Consider the following 18,377-nt stretch of genomic DNA (forward strand, 5'->3'; position numbering starts at 1 on the left):
CATTTCCATCAGCTATATCAGTAAACATTTCAATGCGCTGAGCCTTTTTTTTTTTTTTTTTTCCAGAAAAAAAAAATAAATAGAATAAATGTGTAGAATAAATGATGTGTAGAATAAATAAATATTTCACTCTCAAAATATTTCTGTAATACTGAGGAAATACATCAGATTATTATATCTTCAGAATCCCAAATATTTGGGCTGCTAACTGCATACTGCTCATTAAAGAGTTTGTCAGTACACACTGGTGTCATTACTATTCAGGCTATTTAGTGCAGTTTAGGACACAGCCCTGAAGTTCTCTTTGAAGTGTTTATCAAGTTTATTCTTTAGCTTTAAATACAAAGTACTCGCAGTAAATGTTAATATCCGTACTGACTTATGTATGCTGATGTAGGCCGTGGTGCTCGCACAGCCTGTGGACAAAGCTTCGAAGATGATGGACGTGTCGAGGCGAGACAGGCCCGAGCCCCCAACATCCGGCTGCACGTAAATTCCCCCAAACCCGAGCTGGGCTGCTTTTCTCATGGTTTCCACTGGAAAGATTTCCTTCAGAAAGATATATACACACACACGACATAAAGCATGAGTACATTTTATAAAAATAAAAAACAAAAAACGTGATTTGTTGGAACAGAAAACCAGCCTCTTACGTTCTCGTCCCATCGCGCCATGTGTGGTGCCATTTCATTGGCAGCAAAATCAAACGCCACTTTCTGGAATTCTTTTTGCTCATCTGTGAGACCTACAGAAGCTAGAAAAAGATGAAGAATTTTTCATTCAATTTTAAGGAAGTAAAACCTTTTCTCACGTTTATTTCATTACAGCTATAAATATTTGTTTTCTTATCAGACCTCTCTCATTTCTCTCTATTGAACTCAATAAGACAAAATTTTTTAAAAATGCAGCTTGTCACTTAACTGATAAACCACAAAGTATTACATCCTGAGCGCTTTCCTTTGAGGCTTTTACAAAGTGCTGATCTGAAGGTCTCCTTTTGATAAAATGTTAAATAAACGGTTATAAACGGTCAAAAATTACGGTTATGGAGATGTACTGATGCTTCCCAGACGTGTCCCAGAGACTGTAAAAAAACATCGTAAAAACTCATAGCTATGTGCACACGTGTATAATGACAAATTTTAATGGTAAAAATGGCTATATTTAATTTACATTTATTTTATGACATTTGGCAGATGTTCTTATATATCTCAGTTACACAACTGAGCAGGTGAGGGTTAAGGGCCTTGCTCAAGGGCCCACCAATGGAACTTGGCAGTCGTAAATGGTCTGCACTTATAAAATGCATTTTTTTTTTACCTTAGCAGTTCTACAAAGCGCTGCTGGTTCTCATTCACCCATTGTCACACACATGGCAAAGCTGCCATGCAAGACGCTAGCTTGCCATTGGGAGCAACTTGGGGTTCAGCGTCTTGCCCAAGGACACTTCGGCATGTGGGCTGGGAGTCGAAATGCCAACCCTACCCACTCTACCACCCGAGCCACAGCCACCCAATGTGTTAGGGCAGTGCTGGGGTTTTAACTTGCAACCTTCTGATCAGTAGTGGAACATCTTAACCATTGAGCTACCACCCATATCCATTTCATTTCCATAAATGTAAATTCTTAGGTAAAGATGGCATGAGAACACATGACATGACATGGACACAACCTGGCCTTCTTTAAAACAATCTGTAAAGATCGATTACAAATTTTTTAACTCGTATGTGACCCTCAATGTTTTACACCCACTGGGGATCTTTGACGGGACATAACCTGGGGTCCCAAGTGCCAAAGCTACCTAGCTCATATTTACCATGTCTGTCTTCAAGTACTCTTTTCACCCATTGAGGGAAGGGAGAGGGAAGGGAGAGGGAAGGGGGAGGGGGGTGTTAGGAGGTGTGTTAAACATGTTTGCTCTTGTGCATGTAGAAACTCAGAAACTAAGCAAAGGGCAACCGAGACTAGGAGGAGGGAGAAAATTAGTTCTTTATTAAAAGTGATAAATGGGTTAATATGACTCGAGAGTTGGATAATAAAGGGTCCATTTGTATGAAATTATATGACCTACTAGCATACACACGTGTAACCTTCTTTGTACTTGTCTACTTTAAAATAAAAAAAAAATAAATAAAGACATGTGCGTGTGGGGTGTATCGTTGGGGCTGTGCGAACGCTGATTGGTTGAGGCGGGGAGGCGTGTCTGGTTACATTCCCGGAAACGGTTGGAAGGAGACGTGATTCTTCTTCCGCAGTTTTTTCCCTTTTAAAGTGTACCCGCTCACGTTACATACAGGTGAACAACTGCCGAGTATAAATTAGGAAACGGTAAAAAGCCAAAAGTTACTTCCGTGTTCTTCTGCGTCCCAAACAGTGCCCTCCTGTACCACATTATATGCAAAACATAGTAGCCAACCATGGTAACCCAGCTTATATTTATACACAGCCCTTGGGTCACACACCAATGCAGTTCACTGGACTATAAACATCACACTCAGGAGACAACTTCGTTTACTAATCTACGGTCATTTATGCAGCACATAGAATCCCGGTTCAATAATAAAAAAAAAATAAAAAGGAAAAAAAAACATGTTACAGCGTCCTGAGCTTGAAACTCACTAACAGGCCTGAATGCTCTTCATCTCAGGAGAGTTTTACTTACGATCAATGCAGGCTGCGATTCCTCTTTTCTGCACCCTATTAAATATTAAATCTCTACTTCTGCCAACGCTGCATGAGGCGGATCGGACAAACCGCCACAGAGACGCAGACACCACCGCCGCCATCTTGATTCAGACACTCAGGGTTGCCAGATTCAGATATATATATATATATATATTCAAGGTTCATTCAAAATGCACCTCTCTCAAATCCTTTACAATTCTTACTTCACAAATCAGTAAGAAAACATGTAAATAAATGAAGTACTTCTCCTCTACTTTTAAATTAGTTTTTAGCAGTTTTGGCTTTGGATAGTTTAATATACAGACGCAGATAAATCTGTGTAACCTGAATCAAATAACCGCATTATTATTATTATTATTTATTTTCCTCTTCAATAAGCGTCAGATGTGGGGAAATGACCTAATTACAGTTTGAAAAATTACAATTTACAAGGCAGCACAAGTCTTAAATGTAATTATAAGGTGAAAAGCACTTGAACGCCACCATAATGTCGTAATTACAACTCGGGAAGTCGTATTTCAGTTTCAAGTACTTTCTGAGTTGTGTCAGTTAATGGTGGGTGACACATAATTTGGTATCGATCCTATACCGAGTGAATACAGGGGCAGTATTGCTGATATTTAATGTGTTTCAGGGTGGACCTTTCTTTTAATTGGCATTTACTGTAATTACATTCTACTGAGACTTACATTCTACTAACCATATGTAACCTATGGGTTTATTGTTTCCATTAAAAAACTAGTCTCAGATTTTTTTACTAAAAATTAATATAATTCATCTAATTTGTGTATGTACTACTACTACTACTACTACTACTACTAAAAACAAATCAATCAGCTTGGTGACACAAGGTGCTCATGGGTAATGTCGTTCATCTGTACTTCTGTTCCGGTATAATAAAAAAAAAAAGAGTGCATCAAGAACGTCAAGTATGCGCTACATTTGTTCATAAAGCGAGTCATTGGCAAATTTAAAGGTTTTAAGGCGTTTTATAGGAAACCTTTTTCTGAAGTGACGTTATACTGGGCGCTAATATGTGGATTTTGTTACACATTTTATTATTTGTGCTCATGTGTTACACTAATATTTATATTTTTTAGTAATAAAATGTGGAACTAAATGCATCCTGCGCTTTTGAAACGCGACACACCTTCCCATGCGTTAGCAAGCTGACTTTACCCATAGTGCTGAAGTCATAACATCAGTGTGGCTACTTTTATTAACTATGTGGAAAAAGTTAGGTTTAGCTTTATTACCATTTTAATTCTGCAGTTCTGTGTGAAACATGGCGCCAAAGAAGAGGGCTCGAGCTGCTGCGATAGCCAATCAGAGTAAGTAGCGAGGTGTTGGAGAGTGATTTATATTTATATTTGTGTCCACAGATGTAAACATTGTGATGGTGTGATAATAATAACGCAGGTAAAGCCCTTGAAGGTTCATCTGATGCTAAGGATGGTGACGGAGGTCGTGAAAGAAAGAGAGTAGCATATGCAAAAAAGTCTGAGTCCCAGAAAAACACGAGTTCAGCCTCAGAGAAAGCCACATACACCCACTGGCTGATGAAGTCTGAACCTGAGAGCCGGATAGAGAATGGAGTGGATGTGAAGGTAAACATGAGGGAGGTCCTGCTTATTGATCATCTTCATCCGCTGAGGGTTTTAACCAAAAGTAATATACATCTTCCTCAATGAATGTTTGCAGTTTGGAATTGAGGACCTGAAAGCTCTCCCCAATCAAACAGGCTGCTGGGACGGAGTGAGGAATTATCAGGTAAAGGTGCTGAGACGAGAGGCCACTCTTAGTGGGAAGTGTTTACCATATAATACACAACTCTATCTCTGACCTCTAGTCAGTCAACTTCCACCAGCTCTAATCTGCTTTAATCATGCGGTGTCATCTTCCCTTCATGTTTACATCAGCAATAAAACATGAGGGCGCATGCTGTGATAGGAAAATAATCAACCATGGGCCGGTGCGATGCCCACAAGTTGATTATTTTCCCATAACCGCATGTTCCGAAAGTGTTTTATTCATCTTGTACCACAGCAATTTGCCAACATTTATATTTTTTATTGATTAAAGAATGGCATTGTACCTTTTATGCATTTATAGTTGCATCTAATGTTATTGAAGGTTGCAAAACAAATTAGTTTTTGTTATATGATAAACAGTTACACTATAAACGGTTATAACCTCACCAGCCACCTTTTCCCCCCTTCGCCCACCCAGCCCGCCCGCCTGCCCGCTCTTGATGTTAACAAGACAAAAAAAAAAATCCAGCTCGTCATGTAATTAAGAAACCAGTAAGGTCCTGTCCAAAGTCTTGATACAAAGCTCTGATGCTGGAGACGCCTTCCATAAATGCTACATAAAAATCTCACAGAAAATGTCCCCATATCAACAAATTTTAAACTTTAACCATGTCACTATTTTTAAATCTGTTTATGTGGAGTGTCCGCCATACAGGTTCCTGAATCAGGTCTTACAGGAAGTCGCTTTAGAAGCAATGTTGAACAGGCGCATACCTATAAACCTGTGATTTGCTTTGCAGCTGAGCAGTCAGATTTAATCATTCAACAGTGAACTTGGAATTGTTTCCTTTGTTTCCTTATAAACAGTTTTACTGACTAGCTAGCAGAATAAACTAATTAACATCAGCTACCTTATATCAATGGAGTAGTTTGCAACATGAAAGCCTATCTTCAAATGCCATTTGCTGAAAAGATTGTTATGATACATATGATGATCTCTTATGTAATCAAAGGCTCATTTAACAAAGTGAGTGTGTCAATGAGTGTGTGTCAAAACAGTATTAGAATCCACCATGCATTGTCAGTAAAAGCCTTCCATAAGGTGGAGAGATGGTGACCCAGTCAAACTGGCGTTTCGCTGCTTCAATTACAATGTGATGTGTGTTCATTGAAACGTGACTGTGTTTGTGAATTTCAGGCTCGTAACTTCATGCGGGATATGAAAGTGGGTCAGCAAGCTTTCTTTTACCACAGCAACTGTAAAGAGCCGGGAATAGCAGGCATTATAAAGGTGAGCATGACAACGCAGAAGATACAGTGTAACTCAAAAGATATGCGCCTTGATGTTTCTTTTAAAGATAACATCAGTGTCATTGATGTTCCAGATTGTAAAGGAAGCGTATGTTGACCATACACAGTTCGACAAGAAAGACGTGCACTATGATCCATCCAGCAAACCCGAGAACCCTAAGTGGAGTATGGTAGGGTCCAACAACATGGATGCAGATCAGCTTAATGGAATATGTACTACTGTATTTGTGAACCAGGCATTCCTACTATTTTAATTGAGGAATAAAGCATGCTGGGACATGCTGTTAGAGGAAACTAATAACGGTGTAGTGTGATGTGGCCAATTATTTTCCAATAATATCACATCCTGAAGTGGTTTATTCCTCTTATACTACAACAATTTGGCAGCAGTTACATTTTTAAGTCTTAAGTCAGGGGTGATGGTGTGGGGGAGGCTTTAGCCCAAAATAAATGAAATAAAGCAACTACATTCGCAAATAAAAAATATTTTCTGTAACTTTCACACACACTGTGTCCAGGTAATCATAGACAGACTTATTGTTCACAAGTTAGTATTAACCAGTTCAAGTCAAGTCAGGAGTCTATTTTTGTTTGACTTAAGTGTGCCTCCAACTCGAATCGCAAACTCGAGTGCCCATCTCTGGTTATCACTAGTAGCTATAAACAGTTGTTAGGTCTCCAGTCTGTTTTACATATCACCACACTTTAAAAAAAAACAAAAAACAACAACAACAAAAAAACATTTATGTCTGCCATACAAGCCCCTGTGTAAGTTGGTACGATAGAAATAATCACTTGAAGCACATAAATATAAATTATTCAATGCCTTCTGACCAATCAGAATAGAGAATTCAGCATTGCTGTGATAGAAACATTAGTACATGCAGCTGTTTTCTTCAACACACATCACCTTTTTTCCATTACTGAGTAAGAGTGTTTTTCTTATAGGATTTCCCGTTAATTGATGTTTGTGTGTAGGTGGACGTTCAGTTTGAGAGGATGACCAAGCGCTTCATTCCACTGACGGAGCTGAAGAAATATCACCTGAAGCACAAGGGCAGTGGTGGAGCACTCAGTTGCATGGCCCTGTTCACCAGAGCTCGGCTTTCAGTGCAGCCCTTAACTGCAGGTCTCACACACACACACACTTTCATTGACTTCTGTATTACTGTAGCTACTAAATAAGCCTATATTTACTTTACCCCTAGGTTTAACATACCCACACCAAAAGACTGGTTTACACAAAAGGCCAAATTCACACACCCACACAAAACCACCTGTTCCACTGTCACACTTCTGTTACTTAAACAAATTGTGGTCTTCATTTGGTACAATGTCACTGAAGTCTTTCAGATAACTTAGTTTACATTGAGGGCAAATAAGTACTGAGACCTATGTTTTTGTTCTTTAATTTATATCCAGTGCACTTCACATTTTACACACGTAATGTCTTTTGACATTGTACTTATAAATTTTAACAAAAAAGTATGTATTCATACGAATAAATCAAGAGACATTATTAAAATGTAATTGATAGCGAAAAAACTATTCAGAAGTACGACATTAGTAATTGGTAGCAAAGCTTCGAGATATCTGTGGTAAGAAGTCATTTGCTTTTTGCAGCATTGTGGCCCATTCCTCTTGGTAAATCAACTTCAATTCCCAAATTTTACAAGGGTCCCTCTGATACATTCTCACTTTCAGAATCCTCTGTAAATGTTCAGTGGGATTCAGGAGATTTGCTAGGCCATGCAAGGCCTTCTTGAGGTATTTTGGCTGTGTGTTTGGGGTCATTGTCTTGTTGAAACGGCCATCTTCTCCACAGTTTCTTGGCCGATGAGATTAAATTCTCTTCTAACATACTTGCATATACTCCCAGTGCATCGCTCCATTCATGTATATTTTGATGATGTGCAAAGCCACAGTATCGCTTGCAGAGAAGCAGCTCCGCATCGTGATGCTCCCACCTCCATACATCACTGTAGGTATGGTGTTCTTGGGATCACACTACTCAGTCCCTCCAGGATGTTGTTATTTTTGCGATTGCAGAAATGAAGCACGAAAAAATATCAAGCAAACGCTGCAGTATTCGGAGGAGCTTGCAATTTTTCAAAATTACCACAGATTTGAGCCAAGATGCATCATGTGACATGATCGCGACGCGCATTCAGCCAAAGATGTATTCGAGTAGCGTGCGTCAAACATGAGTACACCTAAAAGGTCTCATTCACCAATAAACATCACCGTGCAAAACAATTTCATGCGATTGTAATTTTGCCAATTCAAGTAGTTTTCCTCAAAAAAAAAAAAAAAAAAAAACACTTTTTCAAAAAACTATTTTGAAAAGAGTTGCTGCAAAATCAAGCATTTTTTTGGCTGCAACAATAAAAAAAAAAATCTGTAAATTAAAGAAAAGACAAAGAAATCCTGTATGGACTGGCCGCTCTTGACAAGCTGTTCAAGGTCACAAGCTGAATTATTGCCAAAAAGTTTTTTTTTTTTTTGTTTTATTTCAGCTGACCAGAGTATTTTGTACCAAAACAGGTCTAAATGCTTTACATGTGCATCTCTATGCTTCTTCTTTCTTTTTCTTTTTTTTGCATTAGGTTGCAGTAATGCAGATGATTATAGTGCAGTTCTTTGCTTATTGTTCTCTGTGCAGATGTTCTTCCTGTTGCTTTCAGGTCATCCTGCAACTCTGTTTGAGCTTCTGGTGGCTTCTCTCTTGCCTTCCTCGTCTGGGGAAAAACAGTTGCAGTTCAATGAACTTTCCCTTGTATATGTATCGAACCCGTTGTTGTGAAAGGAATGTTTAAGGTCTTGGCTTTGGCTCTGTAGCTCAGGGCCTTTTAATAATGTTGTCCCTGAGAACTTTAGGAAGCTCCTACACCTTCACTATGATCGCTACTTGTTGTGTGAAAGCTTCCCAGTCCGTAGCAGGTTTTTTTTTGTAATGACCCCACACAGGAACATTTTTTGCAGCAATTATATCTAAAACTTCATTTAAAATGTATTTTAATGTAACCACATGATGTATATTTTAATATAGTGTCTGATTGTTTTACCCCTTTAATTTTACTTTTAAACATATCTTTTTACACTTATGAATATATACTACTTTTAAACATACTTACATATTTAAAAGTAAAGTGAAAAAACATTTTGTGTGTGTAATAAATATATATATATATATATATATATATATATATATATATATATATATATATATATATATATATATATATATATATATATATATATATATATATTACACACACAGAGAGAGATACATACATACATACATACATACATACATACATAAAGTGCACTCCTGGTAAATATGAGCAAAGAAGACTGAAAAGTCAGCTTCATTGTTTAACCTTTGATCTTTTGTTAAAAAATAAAAATTAGGCACCCTTTTAGTCAATACTTTGTGCTACCTCCCTTTGCTAAGATAACAGCTCTGAGTTTCTCCTATAAAGTCTGATGAGGTTGGAGAATACATGGTAAGGGATCTGAGACCATTCCTCCATACAGAATCTCTCCAGATCCTTGACCTCTTCAGTTCATCCTGTAGGTTTTCTATGGGTTTCAGGTCAGGGGACTGGGATGGCCATGGCAAGACCTTTATTTTGTGGTCAGTAAACCATTTCTCTGTTGATTTTGATGTATGTTTTGGATCATTGTCCTGGTGGAAGATCCAACCACAGCCATTTTAAGCTTTCTGGAAGAGGCAGTCAGGTTTTCATTTAATATCTGTTGATATTTTATAGTCCATGATGTCATGTATCATAACAAAATGTCCAGGTCCTCTGGCAGAAAAACAGCCCCAAAATATTAGTCACCACCATGTTTAACCGTGGGCATGAGGTACTTTTCCATATGGCTCCCTCTCTGTGCACTAAAACCACCTCTGGTGTTTATTGCCAAAAAGCTCTATTTTGGTTTCATCTGACCATAGAACCCGATCCGATTTGAAGTTCCAGTAGTGTCTGGCTAACTGAAGACGCTTGAGTTTGTTTTTGGATGAGAGTAGAGGCTTTTTCTTGAAACCCTTCCAAACAACTTGTGGTGATGTAGGTGATTCGGATTTTAGTTTTGGAGACTTTCTGACCCCAAGACACTGCCCCAAAAGATCAAAAGGTTAAACAATAAAGACAATTTTTCACAGCCTTCAACCAGGGGTGCGTGTGTTTTATTTATATATATGTATATACATACATACATACATACATACACACACACACACACAGGAAGTATATTAAATTAAAACAGAAAGTGTCCAAATACTTATTTCTATAAATATTTCTTAGAAGTATTGTTTGGTGATAATGGTCAGTCTCTCACATCTGTTTTCATGTTTTTTCTTTTTCTCTTTTCAGAGGAATTTGACTTCATCTTGAGTTTGGAAGACACAGACCCCGTATAAGGACAAAAACTATTCTGGGTCTTTGAAGTTGAATTGTTCTGTACATCATAATCCAAGCTCTGAACTAATATCACAAATGTTCAAATTCACCTGTAACCACCAAGATTGATTATTTTGGTTCAGAAGGTGTTGCTCTGCATAGGGAAAATCTGGTTAACCACTGTGTCATTTGTCATTTGCAAACCAATCCTGAATATGTATTATATTATTCAAATAATTTTCAGTTAATTAAACTTTGAATTATGAAGTAAGTTTTCAGACCACACCTTGCCTTTTAAAATTATGAAGGAATAAACTGACCCAAATTTAGCAAAGTTTATTTACAATATGGCTCGTCGAGCATTCATTGTACAAAAGTGCTTTCCACCATCACAAAACATGAAAGATTGCTTGACCTGAGCAATGCTAAAATGGCAAGATAGAGAAATGAATAGCTCAATGTAACACTCATTATGACCCTTATTTTCCCATCGTTCCTAAACACCCATACGAATACTTTTGGACTTTATCAGTAAAGATGACAGAAGTAGCACAGATTAAAACAAAACAAAAAAACCCAGAAATATGATTAGATTTGAAAGTGCTCATGTGTTGATCGTATGAGTTGCCTTTCAGTAATGCTGCATTCAACATCTTTGACCTTTGTGCATTCAAGCGGGGGGGTTGGGGGTGATACGGCTCCCTCCACTAACTGTGATGAGCGCTGTATATATGAACTCCTTAAAACAATGAACTGTGTGGTCAGTGTTATACATTTAACAAGCGAATATTCCTATACGTTGACTGATCTAAAACAAATACTTAAAAGTATATACAGCATAACTCATCTACTTTGTTACGGTTGATGGTGTAAGAAGCCATGTTGATTTGACGTCACTTGCTCAGGAGACCGTCCCAAGTTTCTGAGTAGGAAGTTTGAGAGGGCATTTTCTTTGGTTTTTCCTAGTCGGAGGTCTGAGTTTCGAGATTTTATTCGAAAGTCTGCAGCATTTCTATACTGCCCCTTTCCTAATTCCAACACTACAGAATATATATATATGTATACGGTGTATACATCTATTATGAATAAAATAACTGCAAATAAACCAACATTTAACACTGATGCAAAACAAATCTCCCATTGTTTACTTGACTCATTTACCAGAACACAGACACAACATTTAAAATAATAAGTATTCATTTGATCATAAAGATAAAGGAATGTTTCTGAATGGACTAATATGAAAAGCAATTTGCCTAAATGCATATATAAATATATGTAGATAGATATCTCTATATATACACACATCCATCCATATCTCTCTCTCTATATATATAAATATAAGGTTGATTAAAAAGCAACAATTTAGATATTTTAAATAGAAAGTTATTGTAGCCTTGCACCTTGGAAGAGAAACACCAACTATCACCATGAACATGTTTAAAAATTGAGCACATGGAGGATGTTTGTGAATGATTTTCTTTGCTGTCTATCTTGAATCCCTGTGTTGCTGATGCCTCAGGAGAATACAGGAATCCTTTTATTATTTTTTATATACAACTAACATTTCATTTAACTGTTGTCCACTTTCGCTTGCGCAGAAGCAGATCCAGCTTTGGATCCCTCAAATCTCTGAGAAGCTATGGTGGCCTGTTGGGACATGCTCTTCTTTACAATGTCTCCTTTCCTCCACAGTGTGATTTCCTTCAGTGGGAAACAAATTTACTTGATTGGACTGCATACAATCTGTGAGATTCACAAGCTACATGAATGATACTGCACCTGCTGTTTGAAGTAGCGTCTCTCCTCCTCATCGATCAGGACTAGGTTCAGATAATATCGCACAGAGAACTTCTTGTTGATGTCTCTCATGGTGGGCGTCAGCTCGTAACCAGCAAGAAATAATCGTATGGGGATCGATTCGCCTAATGGAAACCGGTAAATAATATGTCAGTGTTTTTAAAAAGTAACAGGCCTATGTGTTTGGCAGCCTGGGAAAGACACCATAAATATATTCCACCAAAATTATTGAGTGGTTTCGGATTGTCTTGTCCGAGAGACTCTTTAGCGTGATATTGAGGATTTATATGGCTTTATTATTGTAACGAGCAGATGACCTGATTACATTTGGGATCTGATCCAAATAGGGTCAAGGTCACAGCAAGGTCACAAGGATACAATGATGTTACTTACACATTCATCATCGGGAACTTCGGCCCAATTTTTGTCTAGCTACAATTTTTACCATCGATCCGTCCATGTGTCCGTCCTTACATCTGCCCGATGGTCTCGTTTGTGTGATCTCTCAAGAACAAGTGGTTGAATGTTTGTAGGATTTGTCTAGCATCATTGTAACCAGCAGATGAACTGATTATTATTATTATGATTTTGTAATCGGTCCAAACAGGTTCAAGGTCAAAATATCTTAAATTGTTGGGGTTTTTTTATTTTTTTAAAAATATTGTTTGAAATGTATTTTAAGCATATTTCTGGTATACAGATTAGTAATGAAAACTCCACTAGGTGTTGGTCGATTGGACTCCACTAGCCCTGTCGATTCACTTGGTGTCGAGTTCGACTTGTTAATCTTGCCTAGGCTACCTTCCTGCAAAGAAAGATGCAGCAAAACAGGCCCAAACCATGATACAACCACCACCATGTTTCACAGATGCGATAATGCTTATGCTGGAACACAGTGTTTTCCTTTCTCCAAACATAACGCTTCTCATTTAAACCAACAAGTTCTATTTTGTTCTCATCGGTCCACAAAGCATTTTTCCAATCGCCTTTTGGCTTGTCCAGGTGATCTTTATCAAACTGCAGGAGGGCAACAATGATCTTTTTGGAGAACAGTGGCTTTCTCCTTACAACCCTGCCATGTACATCATTGATGTTCAGTGTTCTCCTGATGGTGGATGCATGAACATTAACATTAGCCAATGAGAGAGAGGCCTTTAATTGCATAGAAGTTATACTGGGCTCCTTTGTGATCTCGTGGACTATTACACGTCTTGCTCTTGGAGTGATCTTTGTTGGTCTCCACTCCTGGGGAGGGCAACAATGTTCTTGAATTTCCTCCACTTGTACACAATCTGTCTGACTGTGGATTGGTGGAGTCCAAACTCTTTAGAGATGGTTTTGTAACCTTTTCCAGCCTGATGAGCTTCAACAACTCTTTCTGAGATCCTCAGAAATCTCCTTTGTTTGTGCCATGATACACTTCCATAAGCATGTTTTGTGAACATCAGACTTTGATAGATCCCTGCTTTTTTTTTTTTTTTTTATAAAACAGTGCGCTCATCCACACCTCATCAGACTGATTGAAATCACCTGACTCTAATTTCACCTTCAAATGAAAATGCCAATCCTAGAGGCTCACATACTTTTGCCACCATCAGATAAGAAATATTGAATCATTTCCCTCAATAAATAAATGACCAGGTATAATATTTTTGTCTCAGTTGTATAATTGGGTTCTCTTTGTCTACTTTTAGGACTTGTGTAAAAATCTGATGATGTTTTAGGTCATGTAGAGTTATAGAAAATTCTAAAGCGTTCGCAAACTTTCAAGCACCACTGTGGGAAGGACTTTCCCAGGCTGGCACTCATATTATGATGTTTAATATCATGTTAAAATGTCTTTGCTTTACCTCTAACTGGTGCTCCATCCATAATCTCGTATTTGGCGATGGTTTCGTTTTCATGATACACACTGGGTCCGGTGCCTGTTGTCTCTCGCTTTATTATATTGACCTCCATGTGCTTTATTTTTATCCTTACAAGAAGGAAGTAGATCTTCCCCACAATCACATCTTTCAAGTGATATCTACACAGAACAAATAAAAAATTCAATACCACAACAAATCATCAGTAAAAGATATTAACATCTATATCCTGCTGTAAGAATATTACAGGTACTTACTTGGATTTGTTATACTCAAACTCAATATGCAGACAGTCCTCAATGCCAACTTCCATCCTGATAGATGAGTTTAACTCAGGATAAGTGCAAAGCGTGTGCACTACGATATCCATTTCCTTGATGATGTCATTTAGTCTACGGCTTATTGTCGCACGAAGGAAGTACCTACAGGCAACCAAAACAAATGTGCACGTAACACAAACCGTAATGCTGGAATAAAATCAAATCCTCCTAGTGGAAGATCAGACATGATTCAGTTCTGCAGTCACAACTACAGCCGGAGCAGGAATTAGTGGTGTTTTCTGTATGCAGGGTATCACTGAAATAATAAGTCAGGCAAACATTTTATTATACATGTTTAAAAAAAAAAAAGGATTAGGTATGTTTATGACAATGCTTAAACATAAAACTGAGGCCCATTACTCTTCTTGTCCGATTGGTAAAATAACTTCACAGTACAGACACTGTTTCTTTGAGTACTGTTGATCATAGCAGTTTTCCAAACTACTAACTACATTACTAATATATGAAGAATAAAACCCAATAAGGAATGCTGTAACTTGTTTCATGGACATTCCACAGCACTGAATGTAACTACAAACTGATAATAAAAGCATGATGTCACTACGGCGGTATAAGGGGAATAAAACACTGCAGATGTGCTGTTATTGGAACATATTCATCTTTGTAGTTGTAACAGCAATTCCAGTTTGTGTCTGGGGGCATCATGTCACCAATGTTGCCAACTTAGACAGTCTGTCGCTAGATTTGGCGACTTATTAGGCAACTTTAAAAAAAATATTTTTAAATCTAGTGAATTTCTGAGCATACATTTGTGAATGTCTTGAAGTCAATATGGCTCTCCAGTTCACAGCACAGCTTCTGATATACGAGTTGAGAGATCCGTTTCGCTCAACTCACCATCACTGATCACCATTGTTCCCAATGAGCAATCACCGATCACCATTGTTCCCAAAAATTACTGAACCACTGTTCCCAAAAATTACTGATCACCACTGTTCCCAAAAATTACTGATCACCACTGTTCCCAATGACCAATCACCACTGTTGCCAAAAATTACTGATCACTACTGTTCCCAATGACCAATCACTGAACCACTGTTCCCAAAAATTACTGATCATCACTGTTCCCAATGACCAATCACTGACGATAACTGTTCTCAAAAATTACTGATTACCCCTGTTCCCAATGAACAATCACTGATCACCAGTGAATAATCGTCGAGAGACTTCCAGAACCACCTGGTTTTCGGTTATTTTCCTAGAAGAGCACACCCCATGTTTCGTACTTTACATCATGAGTGTTACAAGTTACAACCTGTGTGTGTGTATGTGTGTGTGTGTGTGTGTGTGTGTGTATCACCTTAGTTTCACGTTCTGGCCTGTGTATGATTCATATGGCTTCTCCACATGAGAAAACTCGAAGTCCAGAGACTGGGAGCTGGAAAGGTCTCCAGGTCGGGCCAGATCCTTAACCAGCGAGACAAAATCATGGTGGTTCCCTCTGTCATAATACAGCTCTACACACACACACACACACACACAAAACAAACAAACGGTTATAATACTTTATCAGATAAACGTGTAGAGTGAAAAGAGGAGATCTCTCACCGATCTGGCCGAGGAACTCGATCTTGATGCCGTAATGTTCGAGTTTCTTGCCCGGGTTTTTCAGAGTGATGTTTACTTTACCGCTCACCGTCTCCCCGTCATAAAACAGCACATATTTCTCCTTTCTCCCATCTTCGCTCTTGTGCTCGGCCTTTTTCCTCGTCTCGGCGTCGGTGAGCACTATGTCGATGTCTGCGCTTTGACCAAAGCCGAAAAAGCTCATTGCTCTCTGTGTGTGTGTGTGTGTGTGTGTGTGTGTGTGTGTGTGTGTGTGGTTATCTTGCGAAACACTTGTAGCACGGAAGGTCTGACTGAGCTATAAAACTAGCTGAAAGTTTAAAAAAACAAAAACAAAAAAAAAACAAAAAAAAAAAAGGAGGGAGGGGGGTTACACTAATGAGTGACACCAATAAACACCCGTTTGAAATGTAGTGTACACACATAAATAGTTTAAAGTGTGTTATATCTCAGTACAGGGGTCAAGCCTGAGTTATAGCGCAAGTTACCAAAAACAGCATTATTTAGTTAGCAAGTCAGCTAGGGGATATTTTATGCAGTTACACATCCTGAGAAGCACATTATTAGAAAAATAGGAATAAATGAAACCAAACGCTTATCATTTCTTCTCAGGCGTCGGTTGTTTTTAAAGAAGACGTGCCTTTAAACAACTAAAGTCACGGGATGAATCCCAAATGACTCTCTATTGCGTAAATCCCGCACTACACAGGGTTACAAAAGAGGTTGTGTTATGTACTATGTAGTGCACTTGTCTACGGAAGGAAAGACCAGTTTGGGATTATTCCGTTAGACACTTCCGGGAAAAGACCTGTGACGTAAATAAGAAAATTCAGAATAAAAGTCGTCGGGACGTTTCAAAATAAAGCTCCCCAGACGTCCACGTGATGTGTTCATGCGTTCGTTCATGTCAGGAACCGGTTAATCCCATTAGTCCCAGTCTGGGTTGTGGTGGAGCCTATCCCAGGACCGCTGAAGTTGAACTTCACACATACAGCGACAAAGTGAACAGAGACCATTCGTTTTCAGCATTCACTACATTCCAGGGGTTTCAGTACCGCCCACCTTCCAGGGGGGCCCCTACTGATTATAAAGACATTTTCTTTTTTAATAACAAAACATAGATCAAATGTCTATTCCCAAATCATTTTATTAGAAAAGTTGTTGAAAAAAATCATTACATCGCAGGCTACTAATTTGTGTGTTGCAATTTGTTTACATATGCATCATTTCCCTTTAGAACAGTAACAGGCAGAGAGGACTTTTGGCCATCTGAAACTCACCAAAAGTGACTTTGCAGTCAAGCATGAGTGAGTCGCAGCTGTCAGAGTTAACACTGCTCTGCATTGGAGGGGAAATTGACATTGACAAGGATAAGGTAGTCGCCAGATTTTCCAGAGAAAAGGCAAGGAAGACGAAGCTTTACATAGCCGAAATTGCGTTTGTTGTGTAGCCTATAACCTGGTTCAATAATGCATTTAATGAGTGTTTAATGAGTTCGTTCAGTTGTTCATTTTTCTTAATCAGACTGTCTGATTATTTAGGTCGAATAACAGAACAGGTTAGAGCTGTCAATGGATTTTTAAGTATCTGTTTGTTTGTAGTTGGTAATACTGCACTGTTGTATTTTGGTCTAATGTAGGTGTAATCGGTTTTACTGCGAACGCCTTTACTGTGTTTTTTGTGAACTATTTTGACCCTAAATGGAATGTATTGTTTTTGTAAACAATAAACCCATGACACTGGCCAATCAGATGTCAGGGATGTCCGGTGCCACCCCGGATACCCCTCTGGCTCCGCCAGTGGCAGAGATTACCAATGGGAGTGAAGACAGTAGAGCACACATGATCTGTGATCTGCCATAATGCCTACAAGTCCAAATTGCTTCCTGGACCCAGACAGTCAGGCATTTGCGCTTTCACCACAGATAGATGGCCGCAATGCCAAAGAGCACACAATGCTTCTCCTTCCTTCAGCTCTTGCGTGGTTTCCCACTGATGCTAAGCAGGGTTGAGCCTGGCCAGTATTTGGATGGGAGATCTCCTGGGGAAAACTAAGGTCGCTGCTGGAAGTGGTATTAGTGAGGCCAGCAGGGGGTGCTCACCATGTGGTCTGTGTGGGTCCTAATACCCCAGTATAGTGACAGGGACACTATACTGTAAAAACTGCAGTCTTTCGGATGAGACGTAAAACCGAGGTCCTCTCTGTGGTCATTAAAAATCACAGGGCACTTATCATAAAGAGTGGGGGTGTATGGGCGAAATTCCCCCATTGACCCTTCTCTATCACGGCCCCCTAATAATCCCCATCTCTTAATTGGCTACATCACTCTCTCCTCCCCACTAATAACTGGTGTGTGGTGGGCGTTCAGGCGCACTATGGCTGCCGTTGCATCATCCAGGTAGATGCTACACACTGGTGGTTGAGGAAATCCCCGCCAATCTATGTAAAGCGCTTTGAGTGTCTAGAAAAGTGTTATATAAATGTAACTGTAACTAACTACATCTTTTATGAATTGATGCACATATGCACTGGTGAATTTTATATATAAATGCTCAGCCTCCAGAATGTTTAATTGTAGCGGCAAGAAAACTTGATTCGTTGTCAATAGTGGAATGCTAGTTGTGCCACCCACTGGTAAATGTTACTATG

At 38.8% G+C, this 18,377-nt stretch overlaps 3 protein-coding genes across 3 annotated transcripts in view; 1 reads left to right on the forward strand and 2 right to left on the reverse strand.

Annotated features, from left to right (window-relative positions):
* Nucleotides 1-2,821, reverse strand: part of acad8 (acyl-CoA dehydrogenase family, member 8) — a 14,739-nt gene extending 11,918 nt beyond the window's left edge. The window contains exons 1-3 of the mRNA XM_017490824.3: nucleotides 2,663-2,821; nucleotides 654-754; nucleotides 380-549 (exon numbers count right to left, since the gene is read on the reverse strand). Of these exons, the coding sequence (XP_017346313.1) occupies nucleotides 380-549; nucleotides 654-754; nucleotides 2,663-2,786 (395 nt within the window). The 5' untranslated portion in view covers nucleotides 2,787-2,821. The remainder of the gene's footprint in view (nucleotides 1-379; nucleotides 550-653; nucleotides 755-2,662) is intronic.
* Nucleotides 2,822-3,811: 990 nt separating this feature from the next.
* thyn1 (thymocyte nuclear protein 1) lies at nucleotides 3,812-10,502 on the forward strand. The gene is made up of 7 exons (XM_017490826.3): nucleotides 3,812-4,016; nucleotides 4,105-4,292; nucleotides 4,387-4,455; nucleotides 5,635-5,727; nucleotides 5,822-5,917; nucleotides 6,726-6,876; nucleotides 10,130-10,502. Exons 1-7 carry the CDS (start codon nucleotides 3,971-3,973, stop codon nucleotides 10,174-10,176), a joined length of 690 nt encoding a protein of 229 aa, XP_017346315.1. The 5' UTR covers nucleotides 3,812-3,970; the 3' UTR covers nucleotides 10,177-10,502.
* Nucleotides 10,478-16,440, reverse strand: vps26b (VPS26, retromer complex component B). The gene is made up of 6 exons (XM_053687252.1): nucleotides 15,711-16,440; nucleotides 15,463-15,619; nucleotides 14,079-14,243; nucleotides 13,807-13,982; nucleotides 11,939-12,081; nucleotides 10,478-11,860 (listed from the first exon to the last, which is right to left on the reverse strand). Exons 1-6 carry the CDS (start codon nucleotides 15,931-15,933, stop codon nucleotides 11,729-11,731), a joined length of 996 nt encoding a protein of 331 aa, XP_053543227.1. The 5' UTR covers nucleotides 15,934-16,440; the 3' UTR covers nucleotides 10,478-11,728.
* Between the last annotated feature and the right edge of the window lie 1,937 nt (nucleotides 16,441-18,377).

This window comes from Ictalurus punctatus, chromosome 17 (assembly GCF_001660625.3).
Source record: "Ictalurus punctatus breed USDA103 chromosome 17, Coco_2.0, whole genome shotgun sequence".
NCBI lineage: Eukaryota > Metazoa > Chordata > Actinopteri > Siluriformes > Ictaluridae > Ictalurus > Ictalurus punctatus.